The 14,517-nt window shown below is 57.3% G+C and overlaps 1 protein-coding gene across 1 annotated transcript in view; it reads right to left on the reverse strand.

The window, feature by feature from the left end:
- SUSD4 (sushi domain containing 4) overlaps positions 1 to 14,434 on the reverse strand; it is a 70,462-nt gene extending 56,028 nt beyond the window's left edge. The window contains exons 1-2 of the mRNA XM_079763728.1: positions 14,097 to 14,434; positions 13,298 to 13,480 (exon numbers count right to left, since the gene is read on the reverse strand). Coding sequence (XP_079619854.1) covers positions 13,298 to 13,445 — 148 coding nt within the window. The 5' untranslated portion in view covers positions 13,446 to 13,480; positions 14,097 to 14,434. The remainder of the gene's footprint in view (positions 1 to 13,297; positions 13,481 to 14,096) is intronic.
- Positions 14,435 to 14,517: the final 83 nt, after the last annotated feature.

The raw sequence follows: 14,517 nt of genomic DNA on the forward strand, positions 1-14,517 counted from the left end.
CACTGGTGGCCCGGGGAGCCACTGGCGATTGATTTTTTTAGTGGCCAGCAGCTGTAATCGAATCACGGGAGTGTCTAGCAGTAGGCTGATTAGGTTAGAGCAAACATGAAGGGCCCTGTATTGGGGAAACTCGGCAAATTTGAGCTTCCGGATGGTCTCTGGACCCCGCCAGCAGGGTCAACATGTTAGTCTGCGTAGAGCAAACCTTAGGAAAGGTTCGTGTCTTAATAAAAGGCACGAATTGGTAAGTGAATGCCTTGTAAAATCCCCAGGGTGTTCTCCACCCTCACACACAGGCAAGTTCATGTGTCTACAACTCTGCTCATATTGCTTCTTTTCCCCCAAGTGCCTCTCTGCCTTCAGAACTCAGCTCTGCTCTCGCCTCCTCCTGGCAGCCCTCCCTGATTTCCCCTGGCTAGGCTAAGAGCTCCGGGTCCTCGTCGTATCTTTTCATCAGAATGAACATGTGCCTTCCTTTAGAATCCACTACTAAGGACTGATTCGTGTCCCCCAATAGTCATATGTCAAAGCCCTAACCCCTGCTGTCGCTGGGTATTTGGGCATAGGATCTCTAAGGAGGGCATTAAGGTTCAATAAAGTCATAAAGGTGGGGTCCTAAGTCAACATGACTGTGTCCTTATAAAAAGAAACACCAGAATGCTCCCTCTCCTTCCTCTTTCTACACACACACACACACACACACACACACACACATGCACGCACACACACACGGCAAGGAAGGATCACGTGAGGACACAGCTAGAGGGTGGCCATCTGCAGAAACCAGCCCTTCTGGCACCTCGGTCTTGGACCTCCAGCCTCCAGAACTCTGAGCAAATGCACTTCTGTTGTGTAAGTCACGGGTCTACGGTGCTTTGTGATGGCAGCACCAGGGCATTGACAACACGTATCAACACGTAGACTCGAGCTCCTTGAGGGCGGGGCAATAGCAGACTCCGATTTCTGGGCTTAGTACCTACTTCACACAATGCTTGCACAGAGTAAGTGCTTAATACGTTCCTGTTGAGGAAGCATAAGCGTGGATAATCTATCTATATAAAAAGCCAGCGACCGGAACGCCATAACGACTGGAAAGACCAGTCGCTATGACGCCCACTGCAGCAGGCCAACCGCCTGATCAGAGGTGGGGCCAGCCGGCCAACCTCTCACGGGCCCTCCCCTCAGCCGGTCCCACCCCCTGATAGGCCTGCAGCCCCTCCCCTCAGCCGACCTCCCATAACCCCTCCCCCCCTGCCAGCCCAGCCCGATCAGCCCCCATTGGGGTGGGCCCGCCGGACCCCACCTGTGCATGAATTCGTGCACCGGGCCTCTACTGGAAGATCAGAGGCTGAATGTCCGGCTCACTTTCTCATCATAGGAGCTCAAAGCATGTTTGAACCCCATCAGGTCAGAGCGGTGAGAACTCAGACCCCTCAGGTGCTGTCAGTCATGGAGGAAAGGGCAAAGTTCAAGGCAGAACCCTCCCACTGTCCTTCCTGCCATTTATGCAGCTGTTGTTGCCACCTGACCCAGATGTCAGAAGCGAGAGGGAAGAGAGATGCTAGCCATCATCAAGGGCTCAACTCAACAATATCTGTTCAACCCAACAATATCTGTTCAACCCAACAATATCTGTTCAACTCAACAATATCTGTTCAACCCAACAGTATCTGTTCAACTCAACAGTATCTGGTCAACTCAACAGTTATCTGGTCAACCCAACAGTATCTGTTCAACCCAACAGTATCTGTTCAACCCAACAATATCTGTTCAACCCAACAATATCTGTTCAACTCAACAGTATCTGTTCAACCCAACAGTATTTGTTCAACCCAACAATATCTGTTCAACTCAACAGTATCTGTTCAACCCAACAGTATCTGTTCAACCCAACAGTATCTGTTCAACCCAACAATATCCTACTTGCTGAGTAGATGAAACAGCTGTGGATCCCAGCTTCCAGGAGCTTCCAGAAGTAAAAAAGGTTTGCTCTAACCTTCCAGGAGCTTCCAGAAGCTTCAAATCATAATGATGAAGAGCATGAGGATCCTGACCGTCAACACGTATTCAAACCTCACCCCATGCCAGGCACTGTTCCGTGTGCTTCTCATATATGCACCTATGGAACCTTCCCAGCAGTTCTATGGCGAGGTTACTATGCCCATTGTACAGACGAGGAGACTGAGGCAGAGACAGATTAAGACAGACTTGTTCTCAGTGGCCACACTACTGATTGCATGGGGGACAGGGACCTTTTCCTGCTCTCTAGAAAGACAGGGCCGGCTGGGTGTGGGGCTCTCACAGGCCGGTGAGAGGAATGCAGGTGCACACTCAGGGGAAAGCAGGTGGGGGCTCTGGGCGGCTTGCTAGGCCAGGCCCCGCAGCCCCCTCTCTGACCCGAGGAGGGCGCTAAGGGGCTCCCATCACCCCCCTGGACCAGGCTCTCTCCATCGTCCTCCCCAGCCCAGCTGTCCATGTTTCCCCTGTTCTGAGAATTCTCAGAGCTGGGGGCCCTGGGACCACCCACGAGGGCGCAGAAAGAGTAGACGTGAGGTGTCAGCTGTCTCCTAAGGGACAGGACGGCTCTGTGAAGGCGGAAAGGGGACGCGGGGAGTCCAGGCCCGGGGACCGGCCCAGCACCCGAGGGCAACACAAACCAATAGGCTCGGCGGGTCTGACGCGAATGTTGCCCCCGACGTGGCGTCTGTCTGCCAGGCCCGCGGGCCATCCTGAGCGCAGCCTCTTCTGGACTCCCCGTGCCTGGGAGGCCATCTTCCCCTTCAACTTGAGAGCAGCCGGTGTGTGTCCGTCTGAGCCCAGGAACGGCCGTGCAGAAGCAGAGTCTCCGTGCCGATCGAGGGCCCGGGGAGGAAGGGGCCCGGGACCAGCCCTTGCGTTTCCGTGGAAGCGAGCTTCTGCCTGGGCACCGAGCGCATGACCCAGTTTAGCAGCAGCCTCAGCTCAGCGGGGCCCGGAGGAAATGCCGGCTCTTAGAAGACCGCGGCACGTGGGAGGTGAGACGCACACCGGCCTCACCCCGCAGAGGGCAGGCAGGGACCCGCCTCCGGGCTCTGCGTTGCATGAAAGGCCCTGTAACCAGGGTGCGAGGAGGAAGCTGAGCGAGGACGATTTGAACAGCGTGGCAGCCGCAGGGGCACAAAGGCGACGGCTGCAGAGACGGGACAGGGTCACCCCCATTTTTAGATCCTCGGGTGTGTTTGGGGAGCCCCCAAAGAACGCATCCTCCGTCCTCTGGATCGGGGTAGGGCAGAAGCTCCGTGCCCTCATTACCATGTAGATGAAATCTGCAGGGGCCGCACTCAGCACAGCCACTCTCTGGGGGGAAGGGGGTGGGAGAGTCGCCTGGCCACCTCCTAAATCCACGCAAGGCCTTCTTCTATTCATTCAAAGCCCGTGAGCAGGTCTGCTGTTAAGGGCTCCTTCCCAACGCAGACCCTGGCTTCCCTGGAGCCCACACGTGGCAAAGAACTGAAGACAGTCAGGGCCCAGAAGGGGCCGCCGGGAGGTGCCCCGGGCTGGCTGACTGGCAGCTCTCCTGTCTGAGGCTGCCTCACAGACAGAAGACTCCCAGGCATCCCCGCGGAAGACTAGGAACCCCGAGATCTCCAGCCCACGGGCACCCCAACGGCGGCCTCCCACCTGCAGAGCTATGAGGAGACTCTCAAGAAGGAGACAGCCAGCAGCTGGGGGTGAGAGAGGCATGCCACGTGGATCAAGCGCCTCGTGGTCCTCTAGCCCTCAATGCAGCGGCGCCCCATTCACCCCGCCGGCCCGCCGGCCCCTGAGGATGCTGGCCCACTGCACCCAGAGGCTCCCAGCAGGACGGACGCCAGCAGGGAAGGGGGGGGCAGACGGGGACGCCAGCAGGGAAGGGGGGGCGACAGGACGCGGGAGCGGCCTCCCTCCTGGGCCTCTGGAGCCCCTGGAATGAATCCCTCGCCTGCCTCCCACGTTCAGTTGCTTTTTCCAGAGGCTTCTGTGAGCCCCCAAAAGGGACCCCCTGGGCTGGGGCCTACAGCTATTGGGGAGTTCCTCTCCGCGGCACAAGGACCTTCTCCATCCCCAGCCGTGGCTGTTCCGGGGCGCGCCCGCAGCAGGGACTGAGCACAGATTGCACAACCCGTTTTGCAGCAGAAGAGCCCCCTGGGGCTGCCTGCCATCGTGTCACACAAAATGAGCGGGACCCGCACGTGGGGGGGGGGGGGGGGGCGTTGACAGGCTGTGCCCAGCACCCCGGACCCTCCCTGCCCATTCGGAAGGCGCAATGGCCCGAGGCGCAGCGGCGTGTCCCTTCAGAGGCCATCACAACTGAGCTGTGTCTACAAAAACGCCTCCCCTGGCCCTGCCTCCTCCATCGGCACAGCCCGCCCCCTGGGAGGTGCCGAGGGCAGCCCCGTTCCTCCTGATTTCCAGATGAAGGAGGCAAAGCATGGCGAGGTGGAGAGCTGGTCACAGGGGGTGAGGCTGACCGAGGGATCACTCCCTGACAATGGCACCTTTGAAGGTGAACTGACAGCCAGCCAAGAAGGTGAGTCCTTGGAGGACTGGAGGGCAGGGCTGCAAAGGACTGTGGGGGAAGGCCACGCCTGGGAGGCACTGAGCACCTAAGACATCCCAGCACCCAGGGGTACGGACGGGGCGACAGCGGGGAAGTCCCCCGGCCACCGTTATTACATTCGTGCACAGGGTCCCCTCTGCTCGCATCCCCCGAAGGGAGCCACCCGGGGCCTCCGTGGCCACTCAGGGACCCTGTTGAATGCCAGTCGCCGGGAAGCTGTGGGAAGGCGGGAAGATACTGACTCTCCTGCAGCCACGTCTCAAGCATGTCGACGCAGATCCGCCGCCCTCCCAACCACGGCCTCCCCTCTCCGGCCCTGCTCTCCTTCCGGTCCAGGAGGTAGGGGCACCCAGAACTCACAGTGCTTGCCCCATCCCAATGGTAACATAAAATGAATTTCTTGCCCCCAATCAGAATGGGCCGTGGACAGTCAGAATCAAGGTCTGCTGCTGCTGTTTCCCCCAGACTGATTATCAGCACAGCGGCTCCTCCTCCTTCCTGGTCTCTCTCTCTCTCTCTCTTTAAATCCTCACCCGAGGATATTTTTCCATTGATTTTTAGAGAGAGTGGAAGAGAGAGGGAAAGACAGAGAGAAACATCCATGTGAGAGAGACACATCAATGGGTTGCCTCCTGCATGAGCCCCAACCAGGGCCCGGGCCAGGGAGGAGCTTGCAACGGAGGTACGTGCCCTTGACCGGAATCGAACCCGGGACCCTTTGGCCTGCAGGCCGATGCTCTATCCACCGAGCCACACCGGCTAGGGCCTTCCTGGCTTCTCTTGACGCTTAAATGTGCACGCTTCCTGGGCTTCACCCTCAAGCCCCCTCTTCCTGGGAAAGCCCAGCCCCGCCCACAGCCCCAGCACCCCTCTCCGAGTACACGACACACAAATCTATGTCTCCGGTGCTCAGCGCTCCCCCGAGCACCGAAGCGAGTTGTCCTCTGCCTGGCGGACAGATGGCGCCCCAGTGGATGCCCTACAGGCAGCGCAAGTGTCCTCATCCAAAAAGAACCCATGATGCCCTGGCCAGTTTGGCTCAGTGGATAGAGCGTCGGCCTGGGGACTGAAGGGTCCCAGGTTCGATTCCGGCCAAGGGCACATGCCCAGGTTGCAGGCTCCATCCCCAGTAGGGGGCGTGCAGGAGGCAGCCGATCCATGATTCTCTCTCATCACTGATGTTTCTCTCTCTCCCTCCCTCTCCTTTCCTCTCTGAAATCAATAAAGAAATCTATTTCTTTAAAAATGAACCCATTCGCCTTCCTCCCCAGTGACCACGGCCGGGGCTCTGGGAACGGCCATTCCTGCACCCCCACATCCTGCCGGCTGTCTGGCCTCTTGTTCACATGCATCTACCCCTCCCTAGTGACAGCCTCATCCTGTCCCATCCTGGGCCGAGGCAAGAATGTCCCCACCGGCCCCCACTGGGATATGAGTTCCCCACGGGCAGGAACTCCGTTTCACCCTCCACCTAGTCACGGGCAGATGCACAGCAAGGAGTTCTGAGTCAGGGCTCCGTCTCGCCTCCATGTCCACATTGCTAACAATTTCTCTTCTGGAGCCAAGATCCGATCTTGCCAGGCCCCTGCCGGCTATGGTACAGGCTCCGGGCTGGCCTCAGCGTAGCATTCCAATGCCTGAGCCGTGGTACTAGCTGCCGTGCGGCTCCACCTGCCTGTCCCGTCTCTTCTCAAACTCGTTGCCCTTCGAGAAGGCCGCCCTGAGCTCGTCCTGTCCCCGGTGCATCGTCTTTCTCATGCGGAGCCTCGGCCTGTGCGACCCTCTCTCCCGGGACAAAGCACCTGCTCTGCCTGGGAAATCATGTTATTGCTCAAGACGTAGCTCAAATGCCATCCCCTTTGGTAAGACCCCCCCCATCCCCCATCCCCCCACCCCCATACCCAGAGTCTCGGAGATAAATCTCCGCTGTAGGACCTATGATACCCTATCATGGTGGAGAGCGCTATGGGGCTACTGGGACCCAGGATCCCTGACCACCTAAGGACTTCAATACCACATCTCCCTCTCCACCTGGGCCATTGGGTATTACCATGCATTGGTCATGCTACATCCTTTCGGGGCATTGGAAGCTCCTGGAACCCTGGCACTCACTCCCCGTTGGTAGGCGGTGATGTCGGTACCTCACATAACTACACTGTCCCCTATTGATGCGTTTGATCCTCACAACCACCACGGGAGGCAGGTGGTGCCCGCATTATTCCCATTTCACAGATAGCGGTGATAAAACCGAGGCAGACGTGAGGTTACTGTCGCCTAGCCAGCTGGGGACAGCAGCAAGTGGCCCCGTGTACTTTCTACTGGACGTTGTTATTCCTCTCCAGCTCTTTGCCTCCAGAAGCCAAACTGTAGCCTCGTCTATGTCATTACAACAAGCCAATGAGCACCTCCCATCCATGAAACAACGGTGTAGACAGAAAGGGGACAGAAAAAAAAAACACCAAGGGGGGAATCTGGGCAAGCCCGTCAAAGGCCACGTGGCGATTCTGAACCGGATTGCTCCCCACCAGAGAAACGACCAGTTTCTACATCATCCTTTCCCCGTTTGGACCGAAACTTGGAGGTGGCCCTCATCAGCCAGCGAGTGCATGCCACAGCTCACATTTGCACATCTGCCCCCCAAAAGAAGCTGTTACAATGCACCCCTGGATGAGGTTCCAGCACGGAGGCTGAGTGAACAGAAGCAGTCTCATAGAATCCCTGAGAATCTCAGAAGCTCAATCCTCTCAGTGGTCGGCAAACTCATTAGTCCACAGAGCCAAATATCAACAGCACAACGATTGAAATTTCTTTGGAGAGCCACATTTTTTGTAATTATTAATTTTTATTGATTTCACAGAGGAAGGGAGAGGGAGAGAGAGAGGCAGAAACATCAATGATGAGAGAGAATCATTGACTGGCTGCCTCCTGCACACCCCCACACGGGGGACTGTGCCCGCAACCTTGGCAGGTGCCCTTGACCAGAATCAAACCCGGGACCCTTCAGTCCTCAGGCCGACACTCCATCCACTGAGCCAAACCAGCTAGGGCGAGAGACAAATTTTTTTAACTTAAACTTCTTCTAACACCACTTCTTCAAAATAGACTCGCCCAGGCCGTGGTATTTTGTGGAAGAGCCACACTCCAGGGGCCCAAGAGCTGCATGTGGCTCGCGAGCCACAGTTTGCCGACCAAGGCTCTAACCCCCCTCCAATTTCCACCGAGCAAGCAGGGCCCATGGTTTCTCGCCTGGAGAGAATCAGAACCCTCTGAGGTTAAGTGTTCAGGGAAGTTTTAGGGCTTCTTCTACGGCCTGAGAATCGGAATTTGGAAACCGGCTGGATCGGTAGCAACACTGTCCACGCACAGATTTTTCCAGAACCCACGGCAAGAACAGATCTCATTTCTTTCTTAAAAGAACCTCTCTCTGGCTGGTCCACCCGATTCCATCACCTCTACCTTTGATAAATGCAATCAGGCCGAAGAAATAAGGTCTCTTTTGGATTTTGCTACACCGAGAAGAGGGAATATAGCACACGAGTGGCGCATGCTGGTAATTCCAGGAGATTAAAGTCACCATTTTCAAACAGCAACATGAGCTAGCCAGGTCAAACCTTCGTTCCCCCCCCCCCCCCCTGCAAAAAAAAAACCAACTTATTCATCCTCTCTTGAAGAGCTCAATTTGATGGGCTAATGATGAAATGAGCATTGATCAAGTTTACCGAGCTCTGCAATTCCTCTCGCTTCTAAGAATAAATGTGGAGACCACGAGGCATGCGTTCCTCAGGTTCACACCTGTGTCGGCCACCAGCCCCCGCCCTCCTGGGGGCGGGGGGGGGGGGGTGATATGGCCTCATCCACCCCCTGCTCCCAAGTTCACTGCCAGTTCCAAACAACGTCGAGAATGAATTTGTTTTACGTCTCTGATGTCCCCGGTTTACCTTGTTTAAGATTAATAAAGCAATTACAATCCTCTCAATTAAAAAGCTATTTCAAAATGCACTTTTAATTCTAGTTTGTGAGCAACTCAATTATTTCTTTTCTTTTTTTTCCTTCTTGAGTGGGTAATTGCTGTCTTAGAGTGGCATGGGGTTCTGTTTCTTTTTCTATTTATTTGTTTGTTTGTTTTAGTTAATCCTCACCCGAGGATATTTTTCCATTGATTTTTTTTTTTTTTTTTTTTTTTTTAGAGAGAGTGGAAGGGAGAGGGAGAGGGAGAGAAAGAGAAAAACATCCATGTGAGAGACACACATGGATTGGTTGCCTCCTGCCCGAGCCCAGACCAGGGCCAGGGCCTGCAACCTAGGTACATGCCCTTGGCCGGGATCGAACCCGGGACCTTTCAATCCACAGGCTGGTGCTCTATCCACTGAGCCAAACTGGCTAGAGCACGGGATTCTTTTGCTTAGAGAAGAGGAAATATCGGGCCAAATTCTTCCCTAAAACTTAGCATCTTAGGCTCAGACCATCAACTCTCAGGAACAATGAGTGGAGTCCAGGTTCTGGCCTTCCGTGGGCTTGGGGTCCAGTGGATGAGACAACACTAGGAAGGAGGGGTATGCCTAGTTCGGGGGGCGGGGAAGCGGGGGACCAGGACCAGGGAAACAGGAAACAGATCAGGGCGTCTGTGTTGGGTCTTAAAGAGAAGTCTGTTCATTGGACAAAAAAATAAAGAGTAAAGGAAGGCTCTTATAGGTAAAAAGAACATTACATGCCGCTGTGCTTGGAGCAGGGTGGGGACACGCACTCCATAGGTACTGAATGGATGATGCAGAGGCCCGATGAGTAAGCGTTGTGTTAGCCCCTCCTCACATCCATGGGGCATCCACATAATTCCCACCCCTCCACCCACCCTGTAAATTAGGCGGCGTTCTCCTCGGGGCGTGGATGAGGAAACTGAGATTTTCAAAGCCCCAAGGCTGTTAAGGAGCAGAGCTTGGCCTGGCTTCCTGATAATTTATGGATGTGCTGGCTGGTGAGCCCGCCTTCAAGGACTGATTTCTAGAGCAAACGCTTAGCTCTCTCCTCGACTCCGACGCGGACCACTCCAGGCGGCCCTCAACGCCCCTCTCCCCATGTATCCCCTCTGGCAGCATGGCTGGGAGGAGGAAGAGAGAAGCTAGCCACGGCCATGCCCCGCCCCGTCGGCTTCTGGGATCATCAGGGATCTGTGTCTCCTTGTCAACCCCGTGTCAGTCCTCTCAGGGTATTTGGTCTTAGAGGGCCCCCCCCCCCGCCCCCTGATGGGGCCCCTTCTCCCAATTCACAAAAGACAAACTGGAAAGAGCCCCCCCCCCCCCCAACGTCACCTCAGGCCAATCCAGGCTCATGACAGCCCTCCTCCGACTCAAAGCATTGAATGGACTCGGGGTTCAGGGACAAAGCATTTCGGTTTTGATCGAGGTCTTTTTTTTCCCCCCCCTTTTCTTTTTCTAATCATTTTCTCAATTTCTCCCTTGCCAGTCCAGCCTCTTTCTGTCAGACTTGTTTTGGGCGCATGCTTTTTCTCCCAGCTGAGACTGTATTACATCTTGCTATTGTTGTGTTCCCTTTTCCACTGAAAGCAATCAAAAATGAAAATCCACACATTCCAGAACAGTGTCTATTAAACATGCACCTTTCTGTAGATAAAATAAAAGCGTTCTCTGAAGGCTGACGTTCAGCGCGGAGTATCACCTGCAGGTCAGATACTGGGGGAGACCTGTCCCTCACAGGCCATCTGTATCTGGGTCGCTGAGAGTGATGGTGAGAGTCTAGAGCAGGCCGACTTACTGAAGGAATGCCTTCGTCTAAAGCATCCCTGGTCGCCCTAGGCGGTTTGGCTCAGTGGATAGAGCATCAGCCTGTGGACTGAAGGGTCACAGGTTCGATTCCGGTCAAGGGCACGTGCCTGAGTTGCAGGCTCGATCCCCAGTAGGGGGTGTGCAGGAGACAGCTGATCAATGAGTCTCTCTCATCATTGATGTTTCTGTCTGCCCTCTCCTCTCAGAAATCAATAAAAATATCTTACCTAACAATAGACAAAACAGGTAAATTGACCGTACCTCCGCTACGCCCACAGCCAATCAGGAGTGTGTATGCAAATTAACCCAACAAAGATGGCAGGTTAATTTGCATATGCAGGTGCAGAGCGGCCGGGCGGGGTGGGACGCCTGCTATGAGGGGGAGTGGGGGATAGAGGGAGCTACAGGAGCGGTGCTCTGGCCGGGAGCAGGGACTTGGCGGCTCCCGGGTGGCTGGGAGCAAAGCCAGGGGAAGGAAGGCCTATTCTTGCATGAACATCATACAATGGCCTCTAGTATTTAAAATAAAATAAAGCATCGCTGGCCAAAGTGTGGTCCTTGGCCCCGTAGCAAGGGCATGGCCTGTGAGCTGGTTGGAAGCGCAGACTCTCAGGCCCCACCCAGAGCAACTGACCCAGAACCTGCCTCCCAGTGGCACCTCAGGTTGCTTCGTGAGCACGTTCAGATTTTAGAAGCGCGGGTCTAGAACTGCGGTGGATTCCCTGTGACTGCCACCCTGGGGGGCCCCAGGTGGGTTTCTTTCCCAAGAGAGGCCTCTCTGAATGGTGGACCCCATCGCACTCCCCCACCCGAACGGTTGATTCACAGAGGAATTCTGAAATAACCCATGTTCTTCCAGAAGCCACAGTCTGGCCTGAAGGAGTTCAAGGTGAAACGGTGGGAGGGAACGGGGAGATGTCTGACCCAGAGTCACAGGCAACCCTTTCCTCCCTGCGCCTTCTTCGGGGCCCTCGGTCTTGTTGTGTGAAGAGAGGCAGGAAAGACGTGCTGTACAGCTGGACGGTGGCTCGTGGGAGCCGAGGGGGCCGTGCTGGGCACTGAGATCCGAGATGCCCGAGCCAGTGGCAGAGCTTCACACCAATAAGAACCCTCAAAACGTGCCCAGATGAACCCTGATGCATCTGTCATCTACCCGGAGGGAAGGACCGAGAGGATGGGAAGTCCTGGGGACTCGGTTGGAGGGGATGAGAGCGAGACGGAAGGCCGGAGGAGAGAAGGGGGAAGGGATGAGCCATCCCTGCCCGATGACGTCCTGCCCACCTAGTCCCACTCTCCCGAGAGGCGCGGCCAAGAATGTCCGGGGCCCGACAGAGGCTCTGACCAGAGCCCAGGCAGGCCACACAGGTACAGCCTTGGCACCACGTTTGACTCCGCCCTCTGTGAAGAGGAAACTCGTCTCAGAGATCTATATATATAAAAGCCTAAGTGACCGAACAACCGAACGACCAGTCGCTATGACGTGCACTGACCACCAGGGGGCAGACACTCAACGCAGGAGCTGCCCCCTGGTGGTTAATGCACTCCCACAGCCAACCTCACCCCCCCTTCTCCCCCCCCCCGCATCAGCCCCGATTGCTGGCCAGGCCAAGGGACCCCGCCTGTGCACGAATTCCTGCACCGGGCCTCTAGTATTTCTTTAAAAATAAGAGCACCAAAAAAGTTGCCTCTGCCTACAACAGTGAAACCAAAAACCAAAACAGGGCCTCCAGCCCAAGCCAGTGTCTTCTCGCTGACTGACAGGTGCGTCACAGGAAGTTCTCTTACACCCTGAGCATCTCAGATCTCTTGAGCGGGAGGCCTGCGTTAGCGATGCCTCTGTGTTCAAGTCCAGCTCGTTCCCCTCCCCCACCTTTGCTAACTTTTCATTCATAATTTTTTCCATCTTCACCTCGGAATTCTCCAAAACAGCAATGGTTTAAAGCACTAAGATGGTTTCGGTAGTATCTATCGATTCCTGGTTTTCCACCGATTATACTTGGTTTATTAACAGCATCTCGGCTCTGCCACATGATTCTCTGTCCTTCTCGGATGAACACCTCCGCGAGCTCTCGTGGAAAGCCCGGAACGGACAGCAGTGATGGACAGCGGGGAGCCACGGGGGCAGAGAGGTTCTGAGGCCCCGAAATCCGGACAGGACCTCCATCTCGCTCCCTCCACCAAAGGCAGCCCGAAGGCAGGCCCTGCCCCAGAACTGATTATGGGGTCCGCCTACGGAGTCCGAGCCACCACCTTTACCTCAGCCAACTTCCACTTCCCGTAAACCAGGCCTGGAGAAGCCAAGCAACCCTCCAGAAACACGTCTGAAGAACAGCTCTGCACCCCCTCCCCACCCCGACACGCACAGACAGGCTGGACACGCCACCTCCCAAGGAAGGAGAAAGTTAAGTCTCAGGGAAGACCTGGCTGCAGCCAGTCTGGCCCTGTTCTCGGACCCTTCACATTCACAAAGGGGGTTCTCGCAGCCGAAACCTGACCTGTGTCTGCAGAAGGCACAGACAAGGGTCAGAGGTCCTCAAGCACCAATTATCCAGAAATTCTCCTCTCTCTTTCTCTCTCTCTCTCTCTCTCTCTCTCTCTCTCTCTCTCTCTCTCTCTCTCTCTCCCAAAATGAGAATAATAGGTCAGCCTTATTGTCTTTCCTTTAGAGAAACCAGAAGTCAGGCTGCTGGGCAGCTGACGGAAAGCTCCAGACAGAATGTGGGTGTGTGAAGCTGTGCGGGGCTCCAGAAGAATTTGGGGGGGAGGAACTCCAGGGGTTTTTGAAAAAAGGGTGTTCTTAGGCTGGGACACAGGGGCTCCTCGGGTTCTGGGGTACCCAAAAGTCTGGATGTAGGGGGTAGGAGGAGTGGCGGGGCCGACTCCCCCTCCCTGCCGTCCTGGGCCCTCCGGCCACAGCCAGAGGGAGTCAGTCACTCACCACCCGTGAGCTGAGCAGGGCCGAAGCACAGGGCCAACTGGAACCACAGGATCACGGCCAAGAGCCTCTGGGGGGACTGAGGCTGCTGCTGCTGCTGCTGCTGCTCTAGAAATCCATCTCCAGGGCTCGGGTTCATTCCATAATACATCTTTCATCCGCACCGGGCATCCGGCTGGCAAGAGTCTGCAACCAGGGACGCACAGGGCTATACCCCCGGCTGCCTGGGCTCGGCCGGGGGGGGGGGGGGGGGGGGGGGGTGAAGATGGGGGGAGGGGTCGGCTTCCCCGGCTCCATCCCCGGTCCTCCCCCGCCCCCTTTCCCAGAGCGCAATCACCGCCCCCCCTCTTCCCGCTCCCCCCAACGCGGGTACACTGAGTACAGCCGCCGCGGGATGCTGCGCGTGCGGGAGGGTGGAGGAGGGGAGGGAGGCGGGGGAGCGCACGCTGGCCCGGCGCCGCCGTCCCCGGGACCCCGCGGCTGTGACCATGACAGGAAAGTCTACAGCCTCCCAGCGTGTCGGGGCTGAGCACCCACTTTTCCCCGGGCCTTAGGCGGGTCACTCTCAGGAATCCCACCGGGTGGCACCGGGTCCCCCACGATACTTGTCTGGTTTTCCCCAGGATGGGGATGGGTCCTCTGGCCCGGTCCCCAAAGAGATGGCTCTGCGCTCTCCAAGATCCCTTCCCTGGGCTCGGGGGTGCGGGCAGGACCAGGCACCAACTCCCCCGCCCCAGGCCTGCGCGCGCCTCCCCGGGACGCAGAGCCCCCCCCCCCCCACGGGGCCCCGCGGGGGTCTTACCTGTGGGTCTCATGCAGGCAGCCTCCTTCCCTCCTCCGCCTCCTCCCCGCGCCAGTCGCACCCGCATCTGTGCGCGACCTCTGCTGCCGCCGCCGCCGCTGCGCGAGCCGGAGAGACGGAAGCCTCGGCGGCCGCGGCGCCGGGCTCGGGCTCCCCCCCCCGCCGCCCGCGCTCGCCCTCCCCGGGCTCCCGGAGCCGCTGGGTGCGGGTGGTGGGGGAGGACCGACGCCGGGCCGCGCGCCCCCGAGGAGGCGCCCGCGCGCCCGCCACCTGCGCTCGCGAGCGCGGCGGCGGCGGCGCGGGAGGAGGGAGGGGTCCTGGGCGGAGCGGAGCGGAGGCGCGCGGCGGCCGCGAGGGAAGGGGCCCGGCGCGGGCGGGAGCGGGAAGGGGCCCGCCGCCGCCTCCCCGACCAATGGGAAGC

This window comes from Cnephaeus nilssonii (genome assembly GCF_951640355.1).
Source record: "Cnephaeus nilssonii genome assembly, chromosome: 23".
Classification (NCBI taxonomy): Eukaryota; Metazoa; Chordata; class Mammalia; order Chiroptera; family Vespertilionidae; genus Cnephaeus; species Cnephaeus nilssonii.